The 24256-nt window shown below is 49.0% G+C and overlaps 10 protein-coding genes across 10 annotated transcripts; 6 read left to right on the top strand and 4 right to left on the bottom strand.

Annotated features, from left to right (window-relative positions):
* Window positions 1-921: 921 nt before the first annotated feature.
* On the top strand, window positions 922-2613 carry ONS95_001772 (uncharacterized protein; the record flags this gene model as incomplete). Its single annotated transcript, XM_058494985.1, has 3 exons — window positions 922-1536; window positions 1584-2487; window positions 2540-2613. The coding sequence occupies 3 exons, from the start codon at window positions 922-924 to the stop codon at window positions 2611-2613; spliced, it is 1593 nt and encodes a 530-aa protein (XP_058355295.1).
* A 1262-nt stretch (window positions 2614-3875) lies between these two features.
* ONS95_001771 (uncharacterized protein) lies at window positions 3876-4497 on the top strand (the record flags this gene model as incomplete). The annotated part of the gene is made up of 3 exons (XM_058494984.1): window positions 3876-4089; window positions 4187-4264; window positions 4349-4497. 3 exons carry the CDS (start codon window positions 3876-3878, stop codon window positions 4495-4497), a joined length of 441 nt encoding a protein of 146 aa, XP_058355294.1.
* An 85-nt stretch (window positions 4498-4582) lies between these two features.
* ONS95_001770 (uncharacterized protein) lies at window positions 4583-5258 on the bottom strand (the record flags this gene model as incomplete). The annotated part of the gene is made up of 2 exons (XM_058494983.1): window positions 4583-5015; window positions 5110-5258. The coding sequence occupies 2 exons, from the start codon at window positions 5256-5258 to the stop codon at window positions 4583-4585; spliced, it is 582 nt and encodes a 193-aa protein (XP_058355293.1).
* Window positions 5259-6055: 797 nt separating this feature from the next.
* On the top strand, window positions 6056-8505 carry ONS95_001769 (uncharacterized protein; the record flags this gene model as incomplete). Its single annotated transcript, XM_058494982.1, has 3 exons — window positions 6056-6242; window positions 6300-7011; window positions 7068-8505. 3 exons carry the CDS (start codon window positions 6056-6058, stop codon window positions 8503-8505), a joined length of 2337 nt encoding a protein of 778 aa, XP_058355292.1.
* A 752-nt stretch (window positions 8506-9257) lies between these two features.
* On the bottom strand, window positions 9258-10162 carry ONS95_001768 (uncharacterized protein). The gene has a single exon (XM_058494981.1). The coding sequence runs from the start codon at window positions 10137-10139 to the stop codon at window positions 9318-9320; it is 822 nt and encodes a 273-aa protein (XP_058355291.1). The 5' UTR covers window positions 10140-10162; the 3' UTR covers window positions 9258-9317.
* A 2003-nt stretch (window positions 10163-12165) lies between these two features.
* Window positions 12166-17799, top strand: ONS95_001767 (uncharacterized protein). The gene is made up of 2 exons (XM_058494980.1): window positions 12166-12820; window positions 12870-17799. Exons 1-2 carry the CDS (start codon window positions 12642-12644, stop codon window positions 16477-16479), a joined length of 3789 nt encoding a protein of 1262 aa, XP_058355289.1. The 5' UTR covers window positions 12166-12641; the 3' UTR covers window positions 16480-17799.
* On the bottom strand, window positions 16773-17678 carry ONS95_001766 (uncharacterized protein; the record flags this gene model as incomplete). The annotated part of the gene is made up of 2 exons (XM_058494979.1): window positions 16773-17456; window positions 17589-17678. The coding sequence occupies 2 exons, from the start codon at window positions 17676-17678 to the stop codon at window positions 16773-16775; spliced, it is 774 nt and encodes a 257-aa protein (XP_058355290.1).
* On the bottom strand, window positions 17800-19457 carry ONS95_001765 (uncharacterized protein). The gene has a single exon (XM_058494978.1). The coding sequence runs from the start codon at window positions 19233-19235 to the stop codon at window positions 18105-18107; it is 1131 nt and encodes a 376-aa protein (XP_058355288.1). The 5' UTR covers window positions 19236-19457; the 3' UTR covers window positions 17800-18104.
* Window positions 19444-20917, top strand: ONS95_001764 (uncharacterized protein). Its single transcript, XM_058494977.1, has 2 exons — window positions 19444-19906; window positions 19956-20917. The coding sequence occupies exons 1-2, from the start codon at window positions 19709-19711 to the stop codon at window positions 20598-20600; spliced, it is 843 nt and encodes a 280-aa protein (XP_058355287.1). The 5' UTR covers window positions 19444-19708; the 3' UTR covers window positions 20601-20917.
* Window positions 20918-22084: 1167 nt separating this feature from the next.
* Window positions 22085-23999, top strand: ONS95_001763 (uncharacterized protein; the record flags this gene model as incomplete). The annotated part of the gene is made up of 5 exons (XM_058494976.1): window positions 22085-22166; window positions 22220-22549; window positions 22632-22682; window positions 22763-22873; window positions 22918-23999. The coding sequence occupies 5 exons, from the start codon at window positions 22085-22087 to the stop codon at window positions 23997-23999; spliced, it is 1656 nt and encodes a 551-aa protein (XP_058355286.1).
* Window positions 24000-24256: the final 257 nt, after the last annotated feature.

The raw sequence follows: 24256 nt of genomic DNA, 5'->3' as shown, positions 1-24256 counted from the left end.
CCATGCCAGGTGAACATCGGCCAGCCGGGCCCCCGGAGAAGTGCCAAAATTAGAATGGAACGCGCGGGATTGAAATTATTCTGGAAGTGTGGAGGAGAGGGTGGTGGACGCTGGAATGGAATTGAGACAGATATACACGAGGTGATGGAATTGGTGATTATTGAGTGAGCGATTTGGGAGGATGGGTCAGTTGAGTCAAGATAGGTAGGTACCTTAGTGCTTGGGTAGAATGTGACACTCAAAGCAGAGCACACCTATAGGTAGGTAGTAGGTATTTCATTCATCGCCGCACTCTCATCCATATCTCCTACCCACCTATACCTGCCTGTCATGCACTTCCTCTGTTGCTCTCTCGTTTTAATGGCTTTGTTTGGTGAGAGCTCTTGAGAACTTTCACTCGCTACAGTAATAATTATTGATGGACCTCAAGCCTGTGCCTGTGCCCCTGCCCTGCCCTGCCCTGGCTGGCCGGCCGCCCGCAATAGGGAACTTTATTGATTGCCCCCTTTCCCATTATTCAGGCACGCCAGCACCGCCGCCAAAAGCAAAGCGAAGCAGAGCCCCTTGTCAACGCATGAGGCTAGGATTCTACCTGGCCTGGGGACCACTCCACTAGCGAAAGAACAGGGAGACCAACAGCCAGCCCTTTTCATCCCCTACATCGCGACTTGAATTCCAGCAATTCTCTCGCCTCTTCACCACTGTCTTCTTATCTTTCTCTCTTCTTTACGCTCCTTCCACTGGTCATATAGCTCGCAGATTCGACTTCGAGGCCCCTACCCAGATCAATCGAGCTCGCCACGTCACTTGGATCCAGGTCGTCCTCCTGCATTACGAGATCTTCACTCGCGTGCCTCGTCTTTTTACTTCTCTACACGATTGCTGGCCACTGACTGCGGAAGCAAGCTTCAATATATCACAATGAAGTTTCGCAGACGCCCCGCGCCCTTATTGCTTCTCCTTCTACCATCTTTGGCAACAGCTCTCGCAGTCGGTGCTCAAGACAATAACCAGGCCACACTTTCCAAAAATTCACAACCTCGAGATGCACGGATAGATCCCATTCCAACCCCTGCGGTCGATCTCAACACCAAGTCGAGGTACGAGATAGGAACAAAAGATGCGCCAGTAGATGGAAAGGATGGAAAACCACACGCCGGTCCCTTCGTTGGAGACAAAGACATAAAGAAACCAAAGGTCGGTTCCGAGGAAGAAAAGACGCTGAAGGAAGATAAGACAGAGCTCGTCACACCAGACGGAGAGAAGATCCCACAGGTCAATGATGGAGTAATGGACGACCCGAGTAGAGAGCCACCGAAACTAGGTACAACAGGCACAGAGGGGGGAGTCAGTGAAAAAGACAAGGTGCGCAAGGCTCAGGAAGGCCAGACCGGAGAGAAGTTAGAAAAACTGCCAAATTCACCAAAGGAAGCTCCGCCTCTTCCTCATAGCGAGCAAACAAAACTCGACGGTGAGAAGATCAAGACGTCAATTGACAAGGACAGCGAGGATGGAGAAGGTCTTGCCGGACTCGAGGTATGCCCTTTGGTATATTTGCTATTCGCTGGAGCTGACTTTGACAGAAACCAAATGACCTTCCGAGCACGCCGAACAATCTTCCTCTCCCACTACCAAATTCCGCCAACAAGGACCATCTCGACATCTCAAAGCCGGACTCGAAATCGAGCTCTAAGACTACTACGGCGGAAGACGAAGCCGCCGAAGGCCTTATCCAACCTCTTCACTCATTCGTCTTGTCTCTTACCATGATTCTGTTTTCAGAAATTGGTGACAAGACATTTTTGATTGCGGCTCTTATGGCCATGAAGCACGACAGACTATTGGTCTTTTCAGCGGCCTTTTCGGCTTTGATCACTATGACCGTACTTTCTGCAGTTTTGGGCCATGCGGTTCCTACATTGATTCCAAAGAGGTTTACGAACTTTCTTGCATGTGGACTCTTCCTTGTCTTTGGCGGACGACTGCTGAAAGAAGGTTTGGCAATGAGCCCCGAAGAAGGTGTCGGAGCAGAAATGAAAGAAGTTGAAATGGAGCTGGAAGAGAAAGAACATCTTGCCCGACAACAAGGCAGGAGAAGATCGTCAATTTCACCATATGCTTTGGAGATGGGTTTGGGACGAACCAGCTCGAGGAAGTCAAGGTCAGGATCTCGCATGCCATCACCACCACGAAGCCCGTCATCTTCACCAGACCGCTCGCCTTCCCCTCCACGTTCAACAGTAAAGGGAGTCATGGGTGGTTTGCACAACCTGCTTTCTCTGCTTCTCAGCCCTGCCTGGGTACAGACTTTCGTAATGACATTTTTAGGCGAATGGGGCGATCGAAGCCAGATCGCTACCATTGCTATGGCTGCTGGTCAAGATTACTGGTGGGTGACTGGCGGAGCAATCAGTGGACATGCTGTATGTACGGGGATTGCAGTCATCGGAGGTCGAGCAATTGCTGGTAAAGTCAGCTTGCGAGTTGGTAAGTGCTACAAAACTGCCCATCTAAAAGAACCATGACTAACCCTTCTCAGTAACTTTGGGCGGCGCAATTGCCTTCTTAGTTTTCGGAGTCATTTATCTCGCAGAGGCCGTCTACTACTCTTAGACAACTGTCCTTTCATCTGAGCCGTCATCGTAATATCGGCTAGAAAAACTCGTTCAGTCCCGAGCCGACTCGAGAAGAGCACTTTCCTTTCTAATTTCACGCCAACCATCCTTTTTCTTGCTGTATACGATAAGAATGTGTATGGATCTTCTTTGGGTATTCGGTGGTGCTGATGCGGTGAAAATTCGGGTTTTTTTGTCTGGGAAATGAACCGGTTCGACAATGCATATATTGGAGTCTGCTGGCCGAAATGAACTGTTAAGATTATGGAGAGAGGATGGGAGCTCGAAATGCCCTTTGAAGAAAGAGGCGTATCAGAGACCGGGGAATGCTGGTATCCATCTCTTTGAGCGAGCGATGCGGTATCAGTTCAATAAAGTACAGATAATAGAGTCTACAACTCGTTCCACAAGAATCGTAACATGCCGTCGCGATGCTACTTCAAAGCTTCGCGCATACTACGATCCTCTGTTTTGACACAGTGCTCATACCTACACTGGGTACGGAGCGTGCTTTAGCATCTTTTGTTGACCTTTACCCGAGCCGCAGGGTCTCAACGCCTTCACCCCACCTCTTCCCACAATTCCCAACCCACCCTCGCCGAATATTGTCCCGGGGATACCGCAGTAGATACCGATCCAACCCACCAAGCAACAGCTTCCAGCTTGCAGCTTGCAGCAAAAGACGGTGACGTGCACCGGATAAATTCTACCTCTTGTGCCTTCAGCGCATCTAGAATTTGCACAAAAAGCAAGGCGTAAGGCCCACAGCAGCGCTTTCGGAGATCTGGCCCGCTTGCTTGCTGCTTACTTCGCTGGCTGGAAAGGAAGTCGAGAGCTCTCAAGCTTAGAAATCTTCATGCAGACCATCTCCGGGTCGGTTTTCTAATCAGCTTCGGACCTTACTCTACCTATTTTTCGTGCACTGTTCTGTTTGGTACAGGTATCTTCTCCTGTCTTGGAATTGCCAGATTCTGCTTTTTTGTTAAGGATTAAGTTTTGGAGTGTTGCACAAGAATTGCAGGTTGAATTGATATCAGAGCAACCCCGCACCGCCTCGCTCGCAGCTTGCTTCGACTTTCACGATCCCCATCCCATCCCTTCGGTCCATTAAATTGTTCGGCCCATTTTCGAGCTGCAACAGATTGATTCACGAGTCCGATTTTTCCGGAACTATCATTTAGCCCACCTTGAGTCCTGAGAGGAAAGCGAAAGTGAGGATCTACAATTTATACAGCATTTTGGAAGGTCAAAGCAGTAACAATGTGGGCCGGAACATCCTCATCCAACCCGACTTCTCCAACCAGTCCTACGACGCCAGCGGCCTCGAAGCCCACTTACAGGCTGAAGAATCAAGGCCGCAGAATCGCACAAATCGTTAAGCTGAAGCCGGAGTTTGTAGAGAAGTATAAGGAGTGTCATGCGAAGGTCTGGCCAGAGGTTTTGAAGCAGATTAAGGATTCGAATATTGAAGATTGTGAGATGTTGATCTTCCTTCTACTTGAATTTTTGCTCTTGGAGATGGTTGATTCCTGATTGAGAAACTGCATGCTAATGTTTGTTTCTTGTTCCAGACTCAATCTTCCATGATCCGGAAACCCATATTCTATTCGCCTCGTTCAAATATGTCGGCTATAACTGGGCAGGCGATAGTAAGTAACCCTTCCATGCTCCGCGGCGCGATTGCCCTTCCCCACATCCATTACTTCTCGGACAAAGTACTGACAGACTTCCAGTGGAACGTATGAAAGAGAACCCAAAAGTCCAAGAGTGGTGGAGGATGACAGACAGCTACCAAGAATCGTTCGTCCCCGGCGCAAAGAACAGCTACGATGGAGTTCCACCATGGTGGAAGGGTGTCGAGGAGGTTTTCTACAATCCATGATCCGGTTTCATATCGGCTGGAAGTCGAATGTCCAGTAGTTGGGGAGGACAATGAAATGATCATGAAAACGACCCCATCAGACCATTTACTTCTTCTCTCCAAATCCAAACAGCCCCCCAAACAATCCGGGGCCTCCTCCATCCCCCCCAGTCCCTCCTCTCCTTGCTTCTCTCCTTATCCATTCCTTCAGCCCTTCAATATCCTTCATCTGGCTCGGATTCGTGATCTTCGTGCCGACTTGCGCTTCTCCCCGATCGAAGCTCAAGAAAGTAGGCATGCTCGTAATCATATAGGTCATCCCCAGTCCGGAGTCCATGATATCCATGGAGTCATACTCGATCTCGCAGAAAGAGACACCACCCTCTGCCTCGCCTACCCCGGCATTGATGAGGTCCTGCAGGATAGGCGAGACCGTCTTGCAGGTATTGCAGTAGGAGGCTGTCCAGAAGGTCAGGAGGGGTGTGCGAGACGATGTCGATAGCGATAGGTACGAGTAGAACTCATCTGGACGGCGCACTCTGCGGTTGATTGGTGTTAGCATGCATGAATTCCGGGGAAGTGATTGTGGGTTCCACAGGTCAGCTGGAGTCAGCGGAGGGGAGAGGCGCTCACGGGGTGAAGATGCGGTTCTTGGCCTGCTTGTTCCTCGTGGTGGAGAAGTGTCGGATAGGGATCGTATATGCGCATGTACTCGAGACGAACGGGAACGGGAACGGGGCGACTGAGACTCGCAAGAGTCGTGTCGTATGTCTTGTGATCATGGTGGTGTTGGTTGTTGACAATACTCGCGAATGAAAGAAGAGTTGTTTTGTCTCCTGAAGCTCCAACCCCCGTCAAAGTGCAGCCCTCAACGTGGAAAGTTGCGTCATTACGCCGCTGCACCAAGACCCCAGGCCCAGGACCCTTCTGTTCCAGCGAGTGCCAGTCGCTCGCTGCTCGCTGCCTTTTGCATCTGACAATCTATCCATCCCATCCTCCAGACATCCCGAGCTGGGCGGGAGGATATTACATGCATGCAATAAGGCGCAGTATTTTTGATTTTAGATTTCTTTCTTCAGTCTTACTCTTACTCTTACTCTTACTCTTACTCTTATAAGTACCCTTGCCCCCCAATTCTCAATTTTCTCCAGGTCTTCCGTTCTGCCACCGTTCTCGATTCGTCCCTCCCAGGTTTGACCTTCCTCCCAAGACTCTCAGTGGGCCTTCTTGCGTTGCGCCACTCTGCGCCGACCGAGTCAAGAAAGAACAACTGTTGAGGCGTTCTTTCATATCCATATCCCAAAACCCCTCCTGCGAACAACCGGGAGCACTGGGATGTCTCCTGCCATTCCATTTACCTCGTCCATATCGTATTTAGACCTTGTTTGTTCCGCTGCGTACATTTCTATGTCTATTGCGCCTATCCCTAAGCACTTCTCTTCGACCCTGTATTAGAACTACATCATTTTTCCTTTTGCTGCTAGGAAGTTACTCTATCGCTCCGTCGTCTGCTTTACAGCCATCGTCATATTGGAATAATACCCATCTCCGGATCTGTGAGCTACGAGCCCACCTCAGTATGCCCGAAAATGAGCACGCTGAAGTAAGACCACCCATCAGTACCCCAACCTCAGAGCGAGCGCGGTCCTTTTTTGGCCGTAACTCTGCCTCTGATGTAGACCTGGAAGTCGAGGAGGAAGGCAAAGGCCGGCCGACAAAATGGAGCATGGGCGTTTCAAACGACCATGCGACTCATGAAGTTCCTGGTAAGCCTTCTATGCTATGAGAAGATCAAGGATCAGACACTAAATTTACGACTCAAGGTTCTGTCCTCCTCCTTACTGGCGACCATAATCAACCTCTCGGTCTTCGAAATGCGCCCGCTAGAACGTCTGCCTCCTCTCTCCCTGCACAACCACAAAGTCAGAGTAGACGCCAGTCGCACCACTCCAGGTCTGCGTCTGGCAAGAAGACAACACAGGACGGAAAAATCATTCTTACCCCGCAACCCGAGGAGTCTGGAAACGACCCACTGAATTGGCCGACATGGAGAAGAGATGCGGCACTTCTATCACTCGGCATATACTGCATGGTTGGAGGAGGAATGACCCCTATTCTGGCGGCAGGCTTCACAAATGTTGCTGATACGTACGATGTGACCGTCCCAAAAGTTGCTCTGACCACTGGGCTTTACATGATGGGAATGGGAGTGGGCTCCGTATTTGCTTCTCCTACGGCAATCCTTTATGGAAAACGACCTGTGTACCTTGCAAGCGCGGTGATATTCATCGGCACCTCCATATGGTGTGCTGCTTCACCAAGCTACAACTCACTGCTTGTAGCACGAATATTCCAGGGAGTTTCTGTCAGCCCAGTTGAATGCTTGCCATCTGCTACCATTGCCGAGATATTCTTCCTTCATGAGCGTGCCTATCGCCTGGGCATTTACACACTGCTGCTTCTAGGTGGTAAGAACTTGGTGCCACTTGTCAGTGCTGCCATTATTGAACGGTTGGACTGGAGATGGGTTTTCTGGTATGTGACCACCCAGAGAACGGGGATTATGAAAGTAGCATCAATAACAAAGACAGGATTGTGGCCATGGTTGTTGGCTTCTGTGGAGTGTTACTTTTCTTGTTCGTACCAGAAACATTTTGGGATCGTGCTCCAGTTCCAAAAAGTCGAAGTAGGAGGCCTTCAAATACAACCTCGAGATTTTCACTATTCTCCGGAATGAGATCACCGAGGCCTCCACCGGCGCCAGCTCCAGCACCTGCCGCTGAACTGGAAAAGCAGGGAGATGGGATCACAGACGATCCAAATCAAGAGAAAGCAGTTCCATCCCCCAATCCACCTGCTTCCAAGAGGCCATCGAATATACATCGTACAAGTACCTCGCGTCACCTTCACGTAGGCTTTGTGCCAGATCAGCGTGACGACGATGACGAAAATAGCGAAGCTTCTCCTACAGCTGAAAGAAATCCATCTCGGGTACTACATGGCGCGGCGCATGATTTCAAGGATAAGGTTGTACCCACCGGTGGAGTGCCCCCGACCCCCTTCCTGCACAACTTCGACTCCCCTTGGTATCGCGATATTGAAACCAATGCTGCGGATTATGTGACCGTGGGAGGTCCTACTAGAAATGGGACTAACATGAATGTTGATGGGGGAACATCCGCCAATAGATCAGGGATGTTGCTTGATGACGAGTCCTCCATCCCTCAGCAGAATTCCCAAATTCAGCGATATACGACAATTCTTCGCGATAGGCCAGCGTTGACATTCGTTCAGCAGCTCAAACCATACAACGGCAGGCTTCACCAAGATAATTGGTTTCGAGTCGCCATCCGGCCTTTCATTTTGTTCGCTTACCCCGCTGTTCTTTGGTCTGCCGTTGTATACTCTTGCGCAGTCGGCTGGTTGATTGTGCTTTCGGAATCCGTTGCAGTAATTTATCGCAGCCGTGAAACTTATGGTTTTTCTGCACTTTCGACTGGTTTGATCTATCTGTCACCGTTTATCGGCGGTGTCCTGGGTACAGCTGTGGCTGGGAAGGTTAGTGATGTTATAGTACGCGCCATGGCTAAACGCAATGGAGGCCTCTATGAGCCCGAGTTCCGTTTGGTAATGGCTATTCCGGTTGCAGTTACAACTGTTATCGGATTGATGGGCTTCGGATGGTCTGCTGAAGTGCACGACGCTTGGATTGTTCCCACAGTCTTCTTCGGCGTCATCTCGTTTGGATGCTCGCTAGGATCCACAACGGCCATTACATTCTGCGTTGATAGCTATCGCCAATATGCTGGTGAAGCTCTTGTCACACTCAACTTTAGCAAGAATATCTTCCATGGCTTAGTCTTCAGTTTGTTCTTCCCTGGCTGGCTCGAGCATTCGGGCTCCAAGTCCGTGTTCATCTGGCTTGGGGTCATTCAACTCATACTCATGGCATTCACGGTTCCCATGTACATATTCGGAAAAAGAGCTAGAATGTGGACCGTCAGAATGAACTTGATGGAGAAGTTTTAGAATGGCGTTTTTACTAGGGTTGGTTGGAAAGTCAAGGATTATTCATGCTAGACGGGTTTGCATTGAGGGAGTTTCACGGGCTAGATGGCTTTTAAGGTGCATCTGTAGGAGTTCATTATACCAGACTGCTTGCTTTTAGTTTCATTACAGAATGCCATGGCTGATGCAAATTCGGGCTGCTAGAATCCACATGAAGTTGGTCAAACCACTGGGGATGGGACCTTCTGGAGTAATGTGCTTCAATGCCGTCTTGTTTCTGATGCACAGGTTTTTCTGCTGAATTTTGGAAGAGCAAAGGAGTTCTGGCCAAGTTTGTGAGGCCAGGGTTTGTTCTCAAAGTTTCGCAGTTCCATTCACTTCAAAGTCGAGATGCAAAAGAAAGGCATGAGATGGTAAGACTTATATGTGTTTACATGGATGTCATATCGGTCATTAGTAAGACCTCAGTGCGTTACGAATATACTAGGAAATACCGCTACACAAGCCCGCGGTGCTATTGTAAGAAGGTCTGGAAGGCAGAAATATCAGAATCACACTGGACGAGTTTCAAAAGGGGTAAGAAGGTAATGGCAGGTTAAGAAGAAACCAGCCTTTGAATCGTTCTTGAAGGATCTTGCCTTCGAAGATGAAATAGATATTGTTCTTGGTCGAGCTGGTTTAGAGGAGAGGCAGCTTTTTGGTGGCGAGGGGATGCAGCAGTCATTTCACTACTGGTAACGGCAACGACCAGTGAATTATTATTACTCAATAGTGTACATCTGATTTCTTTATAACTCCATTTCCAGATCTAGATCCTATTCTTCGACCAAATTCTAAATTCCAACCATAACCCGGTCTTTCCACCTCACTGCGTCTCCGCAAATCATAGTGCCCCCAATCGCATAATGCAGACATCTCACCACTTCTTCGTGTACCATCCTGTCTTCTTCATCCTCATCGTCATTGCCAGGCGGACAAGCAGGTACTTTTATCACACGTTCAAACCTCTCCCCAGCAAGCCCACCCACCAAGTCCTCGATCATAGCATCAAACAGCGGGACGTCACCCCCGTACAGGGCATCCATCAAACTCCAAAATTCCATTTTGCCCCACACCAACTCCAGCCTCTTGAAATTCCCTAGTCTCGCCCGACTAGAAAGCGTATTCAATACCTTCCTCAGTGCTCCGTACTCTGGTCCCAGGCTCGACATATGGATCGTAACCCTTTCAATCAATCGACTCGCCGTCTGCCCCATAACCTTCAATGTCCTCGCGATGCCAATTCCACGACCCACCTCTCCCAGCCCTTCAAAGTGAAATATATTCTTACTCCAGAACGGCCCGGCGGTCTCGTTGTATATCTGGCGACATGTTGAGCGGAGCGAGAGACTCAAATAATCACTCTTCCTACTACTGAGGAATATATCTGGTGTCTGGAATATAGGATCATGTGGTGTGAGTGCCACGGGATCGTTAATGAGGTGGAGCTGCTGCTTCTGTCTGGATTTGCTAGGTTTGATGGCGCGTCGACGGGAGGATTTCAGGGTGCTGGAGCGAGGGAGGAGATAGGGCGCGATCAATCCGGTGGGGGATACGAGGCAGTACGTGTAGATCTCATCGCGGATTTCGCGCGGAAGGTCGAGGAAGGAGGGCATGAAAGGGTTGTGGTTGATGGAGTATGATTGACGGTCGGAGGTTGAGGCCCTCGATATGTGAAGTCTGGGGTTTCGCGACGGGCCGAGCCTTGGCGGACTGAGGTTGTTTTAGGCTTAGAGTACACGTACATCCCTACGTTCATCTATCTTCGTAGAGCTGTTTAGCTTTGGAATTACTAGGAACGATAGAAAATTGTTTCAAAGATGGAAGATCGATGCTTGGACAAAATCGAATGAACCATGGATCAATTGGCTACGAAACAGCACTGTTGCCGAACATAATGCAGGTCAAGCACTTCAAAATATTTTGGCATGAATTCTTCAGGTAAGAGCTGCGAAAAAAAGAAAGTCGAGCCAAATAATAGCCTCGGACCATTTCTGTACGTTCAGCGAGCGACACAAATCATATCCAGAATTCTTTCGTTCCACGTAAAGGCTTGATTTGAAGAGTGTCAGCCTTTCCTTTAGCAGCTCGAGAAAGCTCTGGCAGGAACGTAGAGATTTTGACTATCTTTGAATACCTATTCTAAACCCCAAGAGCTATAAAGCTCTCCAAGAAACAACAAACAGCTGGTTTTCGTGGCGGTCCTAAAGAATAGGAATGATGAGCACCCCATTGAGTGAGACCCCTTTTACTCTCGGCTATAAGGCCTGAAAACAAAACTGTCCATATGCTAACAGAATGTCTGCACAGCGTTGAAGTGTCGAGGCCGTCGTAGATTACACTAGGTGTAGTAAGAGCTCAGCTTTTCGTAATCAGAGCCCCACGTCGAGAGAAGATCACGTATCAAGTGGGCACATCTGTCTTTGCCTTTAAAAAACTGGTCCTCTACCCACCACGCCTCCAAGCTTTTGGCTTGCGTTGACACCTTTATAGTCACCTCCCGGAGGTTACTGTGCTTCTCAAAGTTCCCAAGCTTAAATGAAATGAATGTTTGGCATATTGCCGAGATGTTCCAAGTCAGAGAAAGGATTACAGACGTTGTACCAGACTTCCTCACAATTTGTTTAGCAAGGTCACCAATAAAAGATAAATTTTGCCTCAAATCTCGCCAAATTGTTTGTTTGCACGAATGTAAGGTCGGATGCCATACGTAGAAGAGTGATACAGTAATGAAGCCAGACTACTGTTGAGTTTTGCTTGGAAGTATTGAAGTGACAGACTTTAGAGTACAGCAGCTCAAGTGGAGAAATGAATGCATCTTTGGCTAGTTCTTGGCTCATCTCGTCTACCGCATGGAGATATCGTGCCGTTTTGGGCGTCAAAGGAATGGCTAGACTTGAAAGCTTGAAATAAAAGAACAACTAAAAGGTTCGCCGTAGTAGGAATGTCGCGCAGCATCACAGAGAACGTCCATTGGCAAGACCACTGGATTGTTAGATAGATAAACATCATGCTTAGTCACTCCAAACCTGTTGTGCGACCTAGACCAGCAAATAAGGTAACACCTGGGTATTCCCCAGCGCTTGGGTCAAGTAAAGTACCCAGAGTTGTGCAAAAGATGCTGCAACTCAACCGACAAAGAAAGGACTGAAAACGAGTTGTTGAGTCAAGTCACAAGGGGCAAGCACAAAGGGTTTTCGCAGTGTACGATAGCACTCTCAAGGAAACGATCACACCTTGCAAAGTCAAGCTTTGTTGTCTGACAAGCATACTTTTACAGTATTGGCAACCCGGCTCATTGTTCCATCCGAACCTAGATGACATGTCAAGCCTCAACTATTCTCTTTTACGGGCGGCAAGATCGTCTGAAATAGAAACTCCTTCGTACTGTACTTAAGCGCGTCCTTGTTTCATCGAACAAAGGTATCTATCAATAGAACTGTATCAAGAGGCGGCGCGTCCAGTGTTGATTGACACTTGACAGACGCCTCTATTCAGGCCCCGGCTAAGTGCCAAGTCGTCTCTTTAGCCGACAGCCACACGGCGAAACACGCAAGGATTGTCCGGAACACCTTACCAGAGCCAATCAGTCCGCCGGGACATGCGTGCCATCGTCATAGGCGCGGGCCACAACGCTGTCTCAAGTCTCTCAACTCTCCAGTCTTCGCCTCCAGTGCTGTTTCTCTCCTCCGGCTTGTCGCTTTCCCAGGTTGCCATCCCTGTTGGAGCCCTGTCACATCCACATCCCTCCCCTGCGCATGCCAAAGAAACGGCCACTGGCATCATTGTCTTTGCTCTCTTGCGTGGCTGGCCAATACATATAGCCAAGCCGACCGGGGCCAGCTGGACATCGCGACAGGGAGAATAAAACCACACGGACGCACAGCCCTGCCTGCTCTCTGCCCTGTCCTGTCCCATGAACATATCAAAAACCTGCTGTTGCCCTTCCCTGCCCGATATCGACATTTCCTCCGCCTTCAAGAATAGCTGGTGATTTTGATTCTGCACTCTTAGTACCTGTGAATCATCTCATCACATACAATTACCTCAACCGCAGCTGGCGACCTCCCTCCTTCAATAAATTCATGTCTCGATAATCGCCATTTGCAGTCCGCACCATGTCTACGACGACTAGCAGCGCCGCTGCGGCGACGACCACAAAGACCTTCGGGGACGGTCAGAGTCAAGAAGGCATCAGCCTGGTAGCTTTCATCACTGCGTTGGCTACTTCGCTGGTTATTTTTGGCATCCAGATGCTGGCATTTATCTTGCTGAAAAATAAGCTGGCCCGCATATTGTGAGCTCCTGAAACATGGAATATGGAAGCTTTTGTTAACATGCCACAGTAAACCAAAAACCTACCTAGTCCCTGAACGAGAGCGGACAGATCCCCCGCCACGAAGCCCCTGGGGCTGGCTCGTTGCCATATTCCGATTTACCGATCGAGAAGTCATAAACAAGTGTGGTCTCGATGCCTATTTTTTTCTGCGATACCTGCAGACACTCTTGGTCATATTCATACCTCTGGCGCTCGTTATTCTGCCGATTTTGGTACCCCTCAATTATCATGGAGGACGTGGGCCTCACTATGCGAATGAGACCGCAGGTACAAGCGAACAAGGAATCAATGTCAAGGGATTGGATGTGCTAGCATGGGGAAACGTTCGACCAACGCATACCCATCGATACTGGGCGCATTTGATTTTAGCATTGCTCGTTATTGTTTGGGTTTGCAGTGTCTTCTTCACAGAATTGAGAGTTTATATCAAGGTCCGACAAGACTATTTGACCTCAGCCGAGCATCGATTGAAGGCATCAGCAACTACTGTCTTGGTCAGCGCCATACCATCGAAATGGTTGACTACGGAAGCTCTCAGTGGGCTTTACGATGTATTTCCTGGAGGAATTAGAAACATCTGGATCAACCGAAACTTCGATGAATTGCTTGAAAAGATCAAGCAACGAGATGAAATATTCCTCAAATTAGAAGGTGCTGAGACGGAGCTAGTTAGGATGGCAAAGAGAGCCCAGAAAAAGCAGCTCGAAAAAGATGAGAAGTATAATGCGAAGCAATCCCGACAAAAGCAAACTAAAGTGGACAAAGAGCAGCGGCTGAAGGATGAAAACGCCAGGGCTGAAGCATTAGCTCAATCTGGGGGCGTGAGCACGGGAGATCCACATCAGGTACCTCATACGGTTGACGATGCTATAGATGAGGAAGAGCAGAGAGCAAGAGAGCAGGGTACTGAAAACGGTACACATGGAACAGAGCGCAAGAGAACTTTCAAGGTTCCTGCAATTGGTGGAGGTTTGGCTGCCGTTGGGCAAGGATTTGAAGCTGTTGGTCAAGGTATTGGGAAAGGCTTCAACACAGTGGGAGATACTGTTGTTGGCGGGGCTCGAAACGTTGGGCGAGACATCAATAACCAGGTCGAGACAACGAACGGCTTCATGAATATGGATGCAGGATCCATAGCGGAAGACGATGCGTATGATCAATACGGCCGATATCGAGGAGATCTTGCTACCCGTCAAGCTGCTGCGGCTGGTGGTCCCTTTGGCGCTGGTTCCGACGCGGACGCGGAGAAGCGAAGACAGCGACAAGCAGCCGATGAGGTCTCACCAGTATCTTCTAAGGCTCCTGGACTTCATGGAGGTGACATGAGGTTGCCAGGGAACAAAACACGCCAAGCAACATACCAGCAAGGTAATGACGGTGCAGCCGATGATAGTCGGGGTTGGGAATTTCTCAAGTTTTGGAAAGCTCCATCAGGAGGTTTTGCCTCACCTTTGCCAACCGGTTATGAGCAAGGCGACGAGTTTCCACTCACACAGGAGGATGGTGGTCGAGGATCTGTGTCCAAACCCAGAGCTGACGCAGACGAGAAAAAGGGATTCTTGCAGAAGGTTAAATCTGCCATCCCTTTTCTTGGCGGCGAGGGGAAGGAGAAGCCCGACTACCCTATTGCATACAATGAAGAGTACATGGAAGATGCACACGGTGCTGTATGGGAGCGCTATTTGAAAGAAAAGGACCGACCAACTCACAAGAATCCGAAAGCTAGCTGGTTCCCTGCTTGGCTGACCTGGATACCATTTACTGGCAACAAGGTCGATACAATCTACTGGTGCAGGGGAGAGCTTGCCCGTCTGAACCTCGAGATTGAGATAGATCAAAAGCATCCAGAACGCTTTCCGTTGATGAATTCCGCCTTCATCCAGTTCAACCATCAAGTTGCTGCACATATGGCTTGCCAATCTGTTACCCATCATGTGCCGAAGCAGATGGCCCCCCGGTCCGTTGAAATCTCTCCCAAGGATGTCATATGGGATAACATGTCCATCAAATGGTGGGAAGCCTGGTTCAGAACTGCGGTAGTGTTCGGTATTGTCGGTGGTATGGTGGTTCTTTGGACCTTCCCTGTCGCCTGGACGGCTTCTTTGGCTCAGATCGAGGGACTGGCAGCTGAGTATCCTTGGCTCAATTGGCTCAACAAGATCCCGCACAAAGTACTCCAAGCGATTGCAGGTGTTTTGCCAGCTTTGGTCTTGGCTATCTTGCTGGCTCTGGTTCCTATGATACTGCAGTATCTAGCTTCCGTTCAAGGGGCCCAGACCGGTTCCGAGCAGCAACGGAGTGTGCAGAACTACTACTTTGCATTCTTGTTCGTACAAGTCTTCCTCGTTGTCTCTATCTCTGGAGGTGCTCTTGCAGCACTTACCAATGTAACGGATATCACTTCGATTCCGAATACTCTCGCAACTCAGCTTCCGAAGGCCGCAAACTACTTCTTCTCCTACATGATTCTACAAGCATTGTCAACGAGTTCTGGAACCCTGCTTCAAATCGCTACACTGATCATGTGGTACTTACTTCCAAAGCTTTTTGACAACACGGCCAGACAGAAGTGGAAACGAAATACAACTCTCCCAACCGTCACGTGGGGCAAATTCTTTCCGGTCTATACCAACTTCGCATGTATTGCTCTAATCTACAGCGTTGTGTCACCCATAATTATCATCTTTGCCATCATCACATTTACGCTCCTCTGGATTGCACATCGCTATAACATGCTTTACGTTACTCGATTCCAACTCGACACCGGTGGACTGCTTTATCCTCGGGCCATCAACCAAACCTTCACTGGACTGTATGTCATGCAGCTCTGCATGTTTGGCCTCTTCCTCTTAGTCAGAGATGAGAACGACAATGCAAGCTGTATCCCGCAGGCCATCATAATGATACTTGCCCTTGGGTTTACGGTTCTCTACCAGTATCTGCTCAACATATCTTTTGGGCCTCTACTCAACTTCCTGCCGATCACATTCGAGGATGAAGCTGTTCTTCGAGACGAAGCTTTCGAGAGAGCTCAAGCCCGTCGTCTTGGCCTGGACGAAACTGAGGAGGATGATGAAGCGACCGCAATTCCTCAGCACGATGGAGCGATCGAGATGTCGAAAATCAACTCTGGAGGAAAGTTCGCCAAGTTCAATCCCGTGAACATCGCCCATGGAGCCGGAACTTGGGCTGCCAAATCGGGTCGCCAAATCAGAGCAAAGACCGTTGGCAACAGCACTGGCAACGACGGAGCCCAGGAAAACGTCTCTCCCCAACCTCATCGTCGTAAGCGCCATCGTGATATCGAGGCACAGATGAAGATTGCAGATGCTTTGTACGGTGGCTACAATGATGAAATCGAGGACCTAACGCCTGATGAGAGAGATGTGCTTGTCAGACATGCGTTCCAACATTACGCTCTTCGGGCTAGAAGACCGACTGTGTGGATCCCTAGAGATGATATTGGAGTGAGCGATGATGAGGTCAAGAGGACGAGAGAGTTTGCTGGGAATAATATTTGGATCAGTAATGTTGGTGCCGCCTTAGATGGGAAGGCTAGGGTGGTTTATGGGAGGAATCCTCCCGATTTCTCAGAGGTTGATCTGATCAATCTTTGATCTAAAGGAATTTGGTTGAGGTGTGGTTCTGACACTAGACATGGGTGGACATTGGAGGGGAGTGTCATTGTACAAAGCTTGGGTTTAAATTTAGCGGCATGGCGTTGGGTCTTCCGGCATTGCTTTATCGTCTTGTGCGGCGTGGTTACCACAGGATATACACGCATGGAAGAGCATTATATACCAGCTGTATCAGCATCACAGCATAGAAATGAGTGAAATCAAGACTTCAACAACATAGAGGCAACCTTAGTCGATCATATGCCAGTAAAGTTTCCTCTCGTAATAAGGACTCACTGGGAATTCTCTGTCTCGGATCCTCCTCTTTGAACCTTTCCCCGCCTCGGCGCAGGCACATCAGGCAACAGTTGAACACCCAAAATCCACCTACACACTTCCCTTGCACTCTCCTTCGCCACACTCTCGCTCTGTCCTCTAACACGCTCCTCGTCAGTCTCCCACACAATGCCTAGAATCCTGCCCTCCATATCCCCCTCTTCTTTCTTTCCTCCGGATCGACTCTCCTCTCGTAAGACCAGAATCCGTATGATATAGACAAGGTTACCTGTCCAGCTACGGACCATGAAGAGGCGCATTATCTCGGGGCCGGTACTCTGCTTGTGAGAACCTTCGGGTAAACCTCCAGAAGTCCCACCCTCTTCCTTCTTCTCAGAACTCGACTCTGTTCCTGAGTCCTCCTCCACATCCTCATCACTGTCCTCCCCGACACCCGTTCCAATTCCCCCATCACTACCGGCCTGGTCATCATCCCCATCCCTCGAATAAATAAACCACTTATCTTCCATTTCTTGAGGCGAAAATCCCCGTCTGAGATTAGCCATCTGTGCCGGGGACAGAGGGACGTTCCATGGTGCGGACACAGGTTTGGAGATGGGCTTCTGGCGCGTTGGGGGCGCGGTGCGTGGTTTTAGGCGTTGTAGATCGGAATCATGACCTTGACCGTACAGAGACCAGTGCTACGGAAGGGGTTAGGATATGTAGCATAGAAGCTGTTGACGGGTTGAGGAGCGAGAGTCAATGAACATGAGCCTGAGCTCGATCGCTAAATTATGAAGATTTTAGAGAGAGAGCGAAACATGACCTCCTACCATAAGAGCAGCTCGTTCGGATGGTGTGAGTTCTGGAGATGAGGTATTGTTTGCAGGATCTGCTGGTGAAGGCGCAGGGGAGGAAGACATCGCTCCCTGATTGCGTAGGTAGATGTGAATATGTGCAGGAGAACTGGTGAGAGTTTTGGCTTTGGACTTTGAGAGAAGAACAACCAGAAATACGAAATGATGGGTGGGTGAGAAGTCCTGGACTATATTTCTAAGAATGGCTTGTCTATTGTGCTGGTTGCCTACAGCTACTGGTCAGCCCGGAGAGGCTGAACTTTTGATGGGCGAATAAGATGCAACCGTGATGTAGCTCATTGGCCAGACTCAAGCGAGCTTCCAATAGAGCCACTTCCAGATTTGATACCAGACAAATGAACTCAGCTGTGAACACTTGCCTGCCTGTGAACAATTCGGATGGTTTATACATCATATCCCTCTCCAGGCGCTTTCCGGATTGCCGAAGAGGAGTGCTAGCCCCAATTAATATTCTTGACACAAGATCCAGCCTCAGTCATTCGTCAATCTCCCAAACTTCGGCTCAATGGAGACAGCCCCATCACCATCTATGACCTTTCCTCTATCCCATTCTCTCCCCTCCCCCCTCTTCGACCATTTAACATCCTCCTCTCGCTTCTCTCCTCCTCTCTCCCACTTGCTGACCTCCTCCTCCGTGAATCCAGCAGCTCTTAGTCTATCTGCACCCTGCTGTTTCCACTTCTGACGATCCTTCAGTGCCTCCAACGCTTGATCCCAATCATTCTCCTCATCAAAATCAAGCTGTACATCAGCCGTAGGGTCGTAATTAGCCGAGAAGCGAGAATCGATTCCGGAGGCGTTAGATATCGTGCCTCTCCCTTTCCGCTTCACTTCTGGGATCGGAGGTGGGCGTGGCCCGATAATATCATCCAAGGGATCAGAATCGTAGTCTGGTTTGCTTTCTGGTTTCTTGGATTCTGTATTTGAGGATTTGCGCTCTCTTGATGGAGAGCGGTGGTGACGGTGTGAGCGATGGGATCTCTCTCGAGATCTATCTCGTGTGGGTGTTCTTGAGCGTTTCCTCCTAGGTGATCTGTGTCGGTGTCGGGACTCTTTGTCTTTGCTTCGATGTTCTCTGGGCGATCGGGAACGTGATCTATCTCTCCGTCGCTCTCTATCGTGATCCCTCTCTTCGGAAACACCTATATCCCTCCGGCGATGGGCTCTATGACTTCTGGGCCTGTCGTTATCTTCTCTACTATCTCTATTCTCCTCCCTCGCACGCTTCACTCTTGGCTTCTCTTCAAGCTCATCATCCTCACTTGAAGTATTCGGCCTTCTCCCCTCCGTTCCCACTTCCTCGACTCTCCTCCTCTTCGCCGACCGCCCCCCAAGAATGGCCGCGATATCGCCAAGTTGCCTCCTCCTAATATCACCTGCGCCACGGGCCCTCTCTGTCTGCTGTGGACTGCTGGCCAAGCTCTGTAGCCTTGCGCGAGACTCGGCAGCTTCCTTCGCGAGCAGTGCTGCGTTATGATTATCAGTATCTTTAATAATATTTCTCAGGAAACGAGTATTCGGTTTCGGTTTAGTCCCTGGTGGTCTGTACCTATCAGCCTTTGTTTTTGAGACATGAAATACATTGGATAGAGAGGGGCACATACTTGGAGGGCCCAAAAGCTTCTAAGCCAACGGAGGAGTATTTGATAGAGCTCTCTTTGGCGTCTTTAGCCATGAGATTGGCGACATAGTCATCGGTCAGCTCGTCTGTCGCCATGTTTGCAGCGGGAAGAAGTTGGCTTCCACAGTGCGTCCAGTTGGTTGGAATCGCTCTGGGCAGTTTTTGGGGTCGTCTATTCTGCCGAGCGGTGAAAGAGATAGGGGCTTGGCAAGGCAAGGCTACGGCTCGAAAGTAAACAAAGCTCCATCGCGATACATTGATCCATAGATAAGAGCGTCGCTCAGTGCAGCATTGGCGGAATAGAAGCCTCGCGTTTTGCAGTATTTCAAGTTCTGTCTCCTGTCTTCACGCTTGATCGAGATCAATCCACGCGTCTTGTCACTCATTTTTACCCCTCCAACTATATCCGCGCAACCACATTGTACCAGGAGACATTTGCGCCTCTACTAGCAACATGGCACAATCCCACGAAGATATTCTAGACACGCTTCTAGACGCCCAAAATGGACATGAACTTTCTATAATCAAACTCAGCGAGCCAGTTTCCGGTCAGCTGAAACAAAATTCAGGGGAGCGGACCTCAGACGTGTCTGCAGATGTGTTCGACAGTCCTACTCCTGCAAGTCTCGAAGCGGATCTGGCACATTACAAGGTAGGCAAAGTTTTCCTAACTTGCATCGGGTTTTCGTTAATGCTTCCAGGAACTTTTTTCCAAACTCCGTTTCTCCTACCTCGAACAAGTCACCAAAGAGAAATTCATACGCGCGATCGTCGGAGATCCACCTTTGGTTGTTGAACATCAAGAGAACATCGAACTAGAAGCTTCACTCGCTGTCTCGAAAGCTGCTCTTAAATCGCAAAAGACCGAAGTCGCGGAACTGGTGGCAGAATTAGAGAAGCGAGGCCGGGAGTTATGCCGAAAGTACGAGAATATTCAGATGCAGACCTCACAACTGCAAAAGCTACCACAGCAGATTGAAGGGCTAGAAGCGAGTATCGAGGAGCTGAGGGCGGCGCAACAGCCTGGTTCGAATCCAAGGCTGAATATGCCGTTGGAGAAAACACTTGCGGCTGTTGAGGAAAAGGAGAAGGAACGCGCGGAATTGGATAGGCAATTGGAGCAGTTGCAGGTCATGGTTCCAAGAAAGACAAAGGAGCTAGAGAGGTTGAATGCTGAGTTGCAGCCTTTGGAAGTTAAGAGACTGGGTAGTACTGCTTCGGCGAGAGAAGCGAAGAGGAGGAAGGAGGAAGCGCTGGGTGGTGTTGGCGATGATCTAGAGGAGAGAGGGAGATGGTGGAGAGGTGTTGAGGGTGGCTTGAAAGGCATGCTGGGTGTAGAAAACTAATGAAGAGAGGAAGCTTACTGGGGTTGGGAATATGGGTATACCAATGGCGTAAGACAGGCGTTTCAATGGGGTGACGAATTGCTGGTTTGTTACGATGATGTGTTCTGAACTTGGTTTACCTCGATAACTAAACCTTTACTTGAATCGTCCGTTGCCTATGCGAAAGTGGATTTTATCGTTGGGGAAGGTTAAATGTCTGTAGGAGTCTGGGACATTCATTTATCATTTTGCTGTATCTAAGATTCAATGGCTTAGGTTGGCAATCCAAAGCAAGTTGCCATGACTTTCATACGCAACCCCTATAACGGATTTTTGGCTGGATGTCTCCAAGTCTATGCAATCGTTCCCTCGGTTTATATGTGTCATATGTCACATGTTGAAACTCTGACTTGAAGAAGCACTGCCAGCTAGGGAGTAAGAGAACAGAAAGCCTGCTACGTTTTTATCTATGAGATGGAAAACGAAATAGAACGAACGAGATTTGAACTTGACCTCGGTGTCTTGATCTGAATTGTCGAAGAAGCATTTGAGCTCTGGAAATAGCAAAGAGTTGATGATTGTCCGAAAACTTTTACGGACATTTGACCTTTCCGCAAGCATGAGATTGATTGAGATTGGCCTAGGTAAAAGGACAATTCTAGTACATTTTCGACAACGAGGGGAGAATATTGACACTTAATTTCGTCGACATTTTGGCTGGATATTTGAAACTCCAAGATATCATGTTGGGAAGTTATTCCAAGTAATGTCCTATGTTGAGATTGCGACTTGAAGATGCCTACACTGTCAGCTGGGTGAGTTGAGAGAACAGAAGATCCCGACATCTTCAAATATCGCGAAGTGAGAAGAGGACATTTAGCATTGGGAGATATTAAGGTAATCAAGAACGTAACAATGACCCAAGCCCGCAGGTTCTTCAGACAAGGTTGTGGTGGGGAAGCACAGTATGTCTAGGTCGTGCCTTCCATTTTTGGATGATCGAGGCAGGAACCGTGGTGACTGCCCTATCTGCGTTCAGCGGAGTGCATCGTGACTTCCTCCTTTCTAGCCCACAATCATCTATATTTCTGCCTGCCCCTCCTCCACTTCTCTCCATCCTTCAACACCAACAGTTCACCTCAAACCTCGTGTCGCGTCTGTACAACCAATCTAACTGTTCCAATTTATTATACCCAAGTAAATAACGAGAGACCGCACGCATAACCATTGTTGACCATGGTTGACAAGGTATGAGTTCACTCACCTCCCCAAAAGTACTTTTGGAGGACTGTTGGTTAACGAGTGGCAGGTTGCCATCAATCACGGTGAAGAGGGCGATGAGGAGCCTCGCCTCACGTTCTCACCATCGATAATCAGCTCTACAGAAGGTAAGAATCGGCACTGTCGATTAGGGCACCTTTGGCAACATACTGACAATGATTTGGTACAGCTGCTGCGAAGACACCCCAACCGATTGATGTGGACACGACAGTGACATCCAATCAATGAGGAAGGGTCGTGGCAGAAACATCGTGTACGACGATGAGGACGATGAGACTGATGAAGAGCCACAGCCAATGAAGAGAAGTAAGCCCCTCCTCCGTCGTGGTGATAGAGACAGCCTACTAACTGTGGTACAGGAAGACTGGTATCTACTACCTTTGCCATTGACCTGGACAAGGATAGTGATATTGAGATTATCACGGTTGGCAAGAAGGATCTTACGCAGATGACCCCGAACAAGCCAGACGAGAAGAATAACGTTAAGAAGAGCATCAAGAAGTGCATCAAGAAGACAGTCAAGAAGACATTCTTCGATGAGGTCCAATTCGTCAAGGATGTCAAGGATATCAAGGACGTCGAGACATACAAGAATGATGTTGCGGCCGGCATCTCAACCAAGGATGAAGACCTTGGTGATGACGAAGGCTTCATTGATGATGAAGATGATGATCAACCCAAGAGAAAGAGTAAGTTTCCTCAGCGAATCGACACTACCGATTTGCAAGCTTCTCCAGAGTACTTTTCGAAGCACTTGCTAATATAGAGTAGGACCTTACAAGCCTCACAAGAAAAACCGAGGTGAGGGCAAGGGACCTGCTCGTGAGTGTTCCTTTCCATCGACGGCGTCTATTTGCATCTTCACATTCAAAAGTACTTTTGGAAATGCTAACATGAAATAGGTGTCAAGAAGTATACAGGAGGTAATCACGCCAAGAAGGCTCAGGATGACCCAACTCTAGCACCATGGGCGGTGGTCAGGAAAGATATCCCAGATGATGGACTGGCTCGCAGTATGTATCCTTGACCCCTTGTAGAGCATCGCTGACTCTGGAAGACAAATTTGGTAGAACCAAGGAGGAGGTAATTCAGAATAGAAGAAACGCAGCGAAGGTTCGTCGCGACAACAGGTCTGAGCAGAAGAAGAAAGATGATGCTGCTGCTACCAAGAAATGGCGCGAGGATAATGCGGAATATGTCGAGGCCTTCGACTGGCTCCGACATGCCGATCAAGTCGCGAATTATACGCTTGAACACAGAGAGAAGCTTCGCCTGGAAGGCCGGGAGAAGTGGCATCAAAGGGTTCTCAAGGACTTTCTTGAAAATCCTGTCAAGGGAGTGAGAGTTCCAGAGACAGGCAGAGAGCTACAAAAGAGATGCATGGTTCTTACCGAGCTTCCGTTCGAAGTAAGCACTCTCGGAGTTCACGTCATCATCTTGGCTCGAAAGAGTTGGAAGGCAGAGAACAACGAACACATCGAGCTCGAAACAACGAATTGGCTTATTTTCGGCAAGTTTATGAGGGATTTCCTGGCTCAGACTCCTGTGCTGTCAGCAGAATCAATTGTCTGGCATGGCAGATGTGCCAGTGCTGCTTTGCCATGGGTTACCCGGGATAATGCTGATGGCCTGCCACTTCACTTTCTTGATCCAGATCTTTGGAACGAAACCAATGACCGAAAGTTCAGCAATTCCTTTTCAGCTGCTCGCGATCATTCTACTGTTGTAGTTGTGGGCCGCGGCGTTGATGGGGGATCTACCAACACAGACAGCTGGACAGGCCTTCAGCTTCGGTATCCGAAATTCGACATAGTCCTGGCCTACACTTTCGCCGAAGTCTATGCTCGCTTCCGAACCCCACTCGATAGTGATTGGCTTTACAAAACCAATCCGTATGATGAGCGGATCTATGCGTTCTTCCCTCTTCGAGACCTGATCGATCATGTCAGCGGGGTTAACCCTCAGCCAAAGTTTGCGTGGCTCATCTCTGAGTGGAAGGCAGCAACTGTTTGGCGACAGGCATTCTCTGTGGCATACCAGTTCCCAGAACCGACGAGAACCGAGAAGGTCAAGGAGGTCCAGGACGCATATTTTGTCCAACGATTCCGCCCACGAAATACCCTTCCTCTTTATGTCTGAGGAGTCTGTGCAAAGTACTTTTGAGTTGAGCTCATCGGCAGTGCCGATTCGGACGATGTCTGAATGGCTATCTATGCATGTCAGAATCAAGCCATAAATTATTGCTTATTGCTGGGAGGCTAGAAGATTTATGGACATTTTTACTAGCTTGATGATCATAGCTGATGGAGCAGAGAGGGATATGAATAGCATAGCATAGCATATGTGTACACATCGTGCACCACGATTAGCTCAACAATATGGCAATAAATAGGCAT

The sequence above is a fragment of the Cadophora gregata genome (genome assembly GCF_030347475.1).
Source record: "Cadophora gregata isolate MNR1 chromosome Unknown scaffold_10, whole genome shotgun sequence".
NCBI lineage: Eukaryota > Fungi > Ascomycota > Leotiomycetes > Helotiales > Ploettnerulaceae > Cadophora > Cadophora gregata.
Note: the sequence above shows the minus strand (reverse complement) of the source record. Positions and strands in the feature narration are given on the sequence as shown.

Coding starts and splice junctions, on each gene's coding strand:
- ONS95_001768 (XM_058494981.1), bottom strand. CDS start 10,139: ATGCCCTCCTTCCTCGACCTTCCGCGCGAAATCCGCGATGAGATCTAC.
- ONS95_001767 (XM_058494980.1), top strand. CDS start 12,642: ATGTCTACGACGACTAGCAGCGCCGCTGCGGCGACGACCACAAAGACC. Junction 12,821..12,869: donor AATAAGCTGGCCCGCATATT/GTGAGCTCCTGA, acceptor AACATGCCACAG/TAAACCAAAAACCTACCTAG.
- ONS95_001765 (XM_058494978.1), bottom strand. CDS start 19,235: ATGTGCCCCTCTCTATCCAATGTATTTCATGTCTCAAAAACAAAGGCT.
- ONS95_001764 (XM_058494977.1), top strand. CDS start 19,709: ATGGCACAATCCCACGAAGATATTCTAGACACGCTTCTAGACGCCCAA. Junction 19,907..19,955: donor CGGATCTGGCACATTACAAG/GTAGGCAAAGTT, acceptor TAATGCTTCCAG/GAACTTTTTTCCAAACTCCG.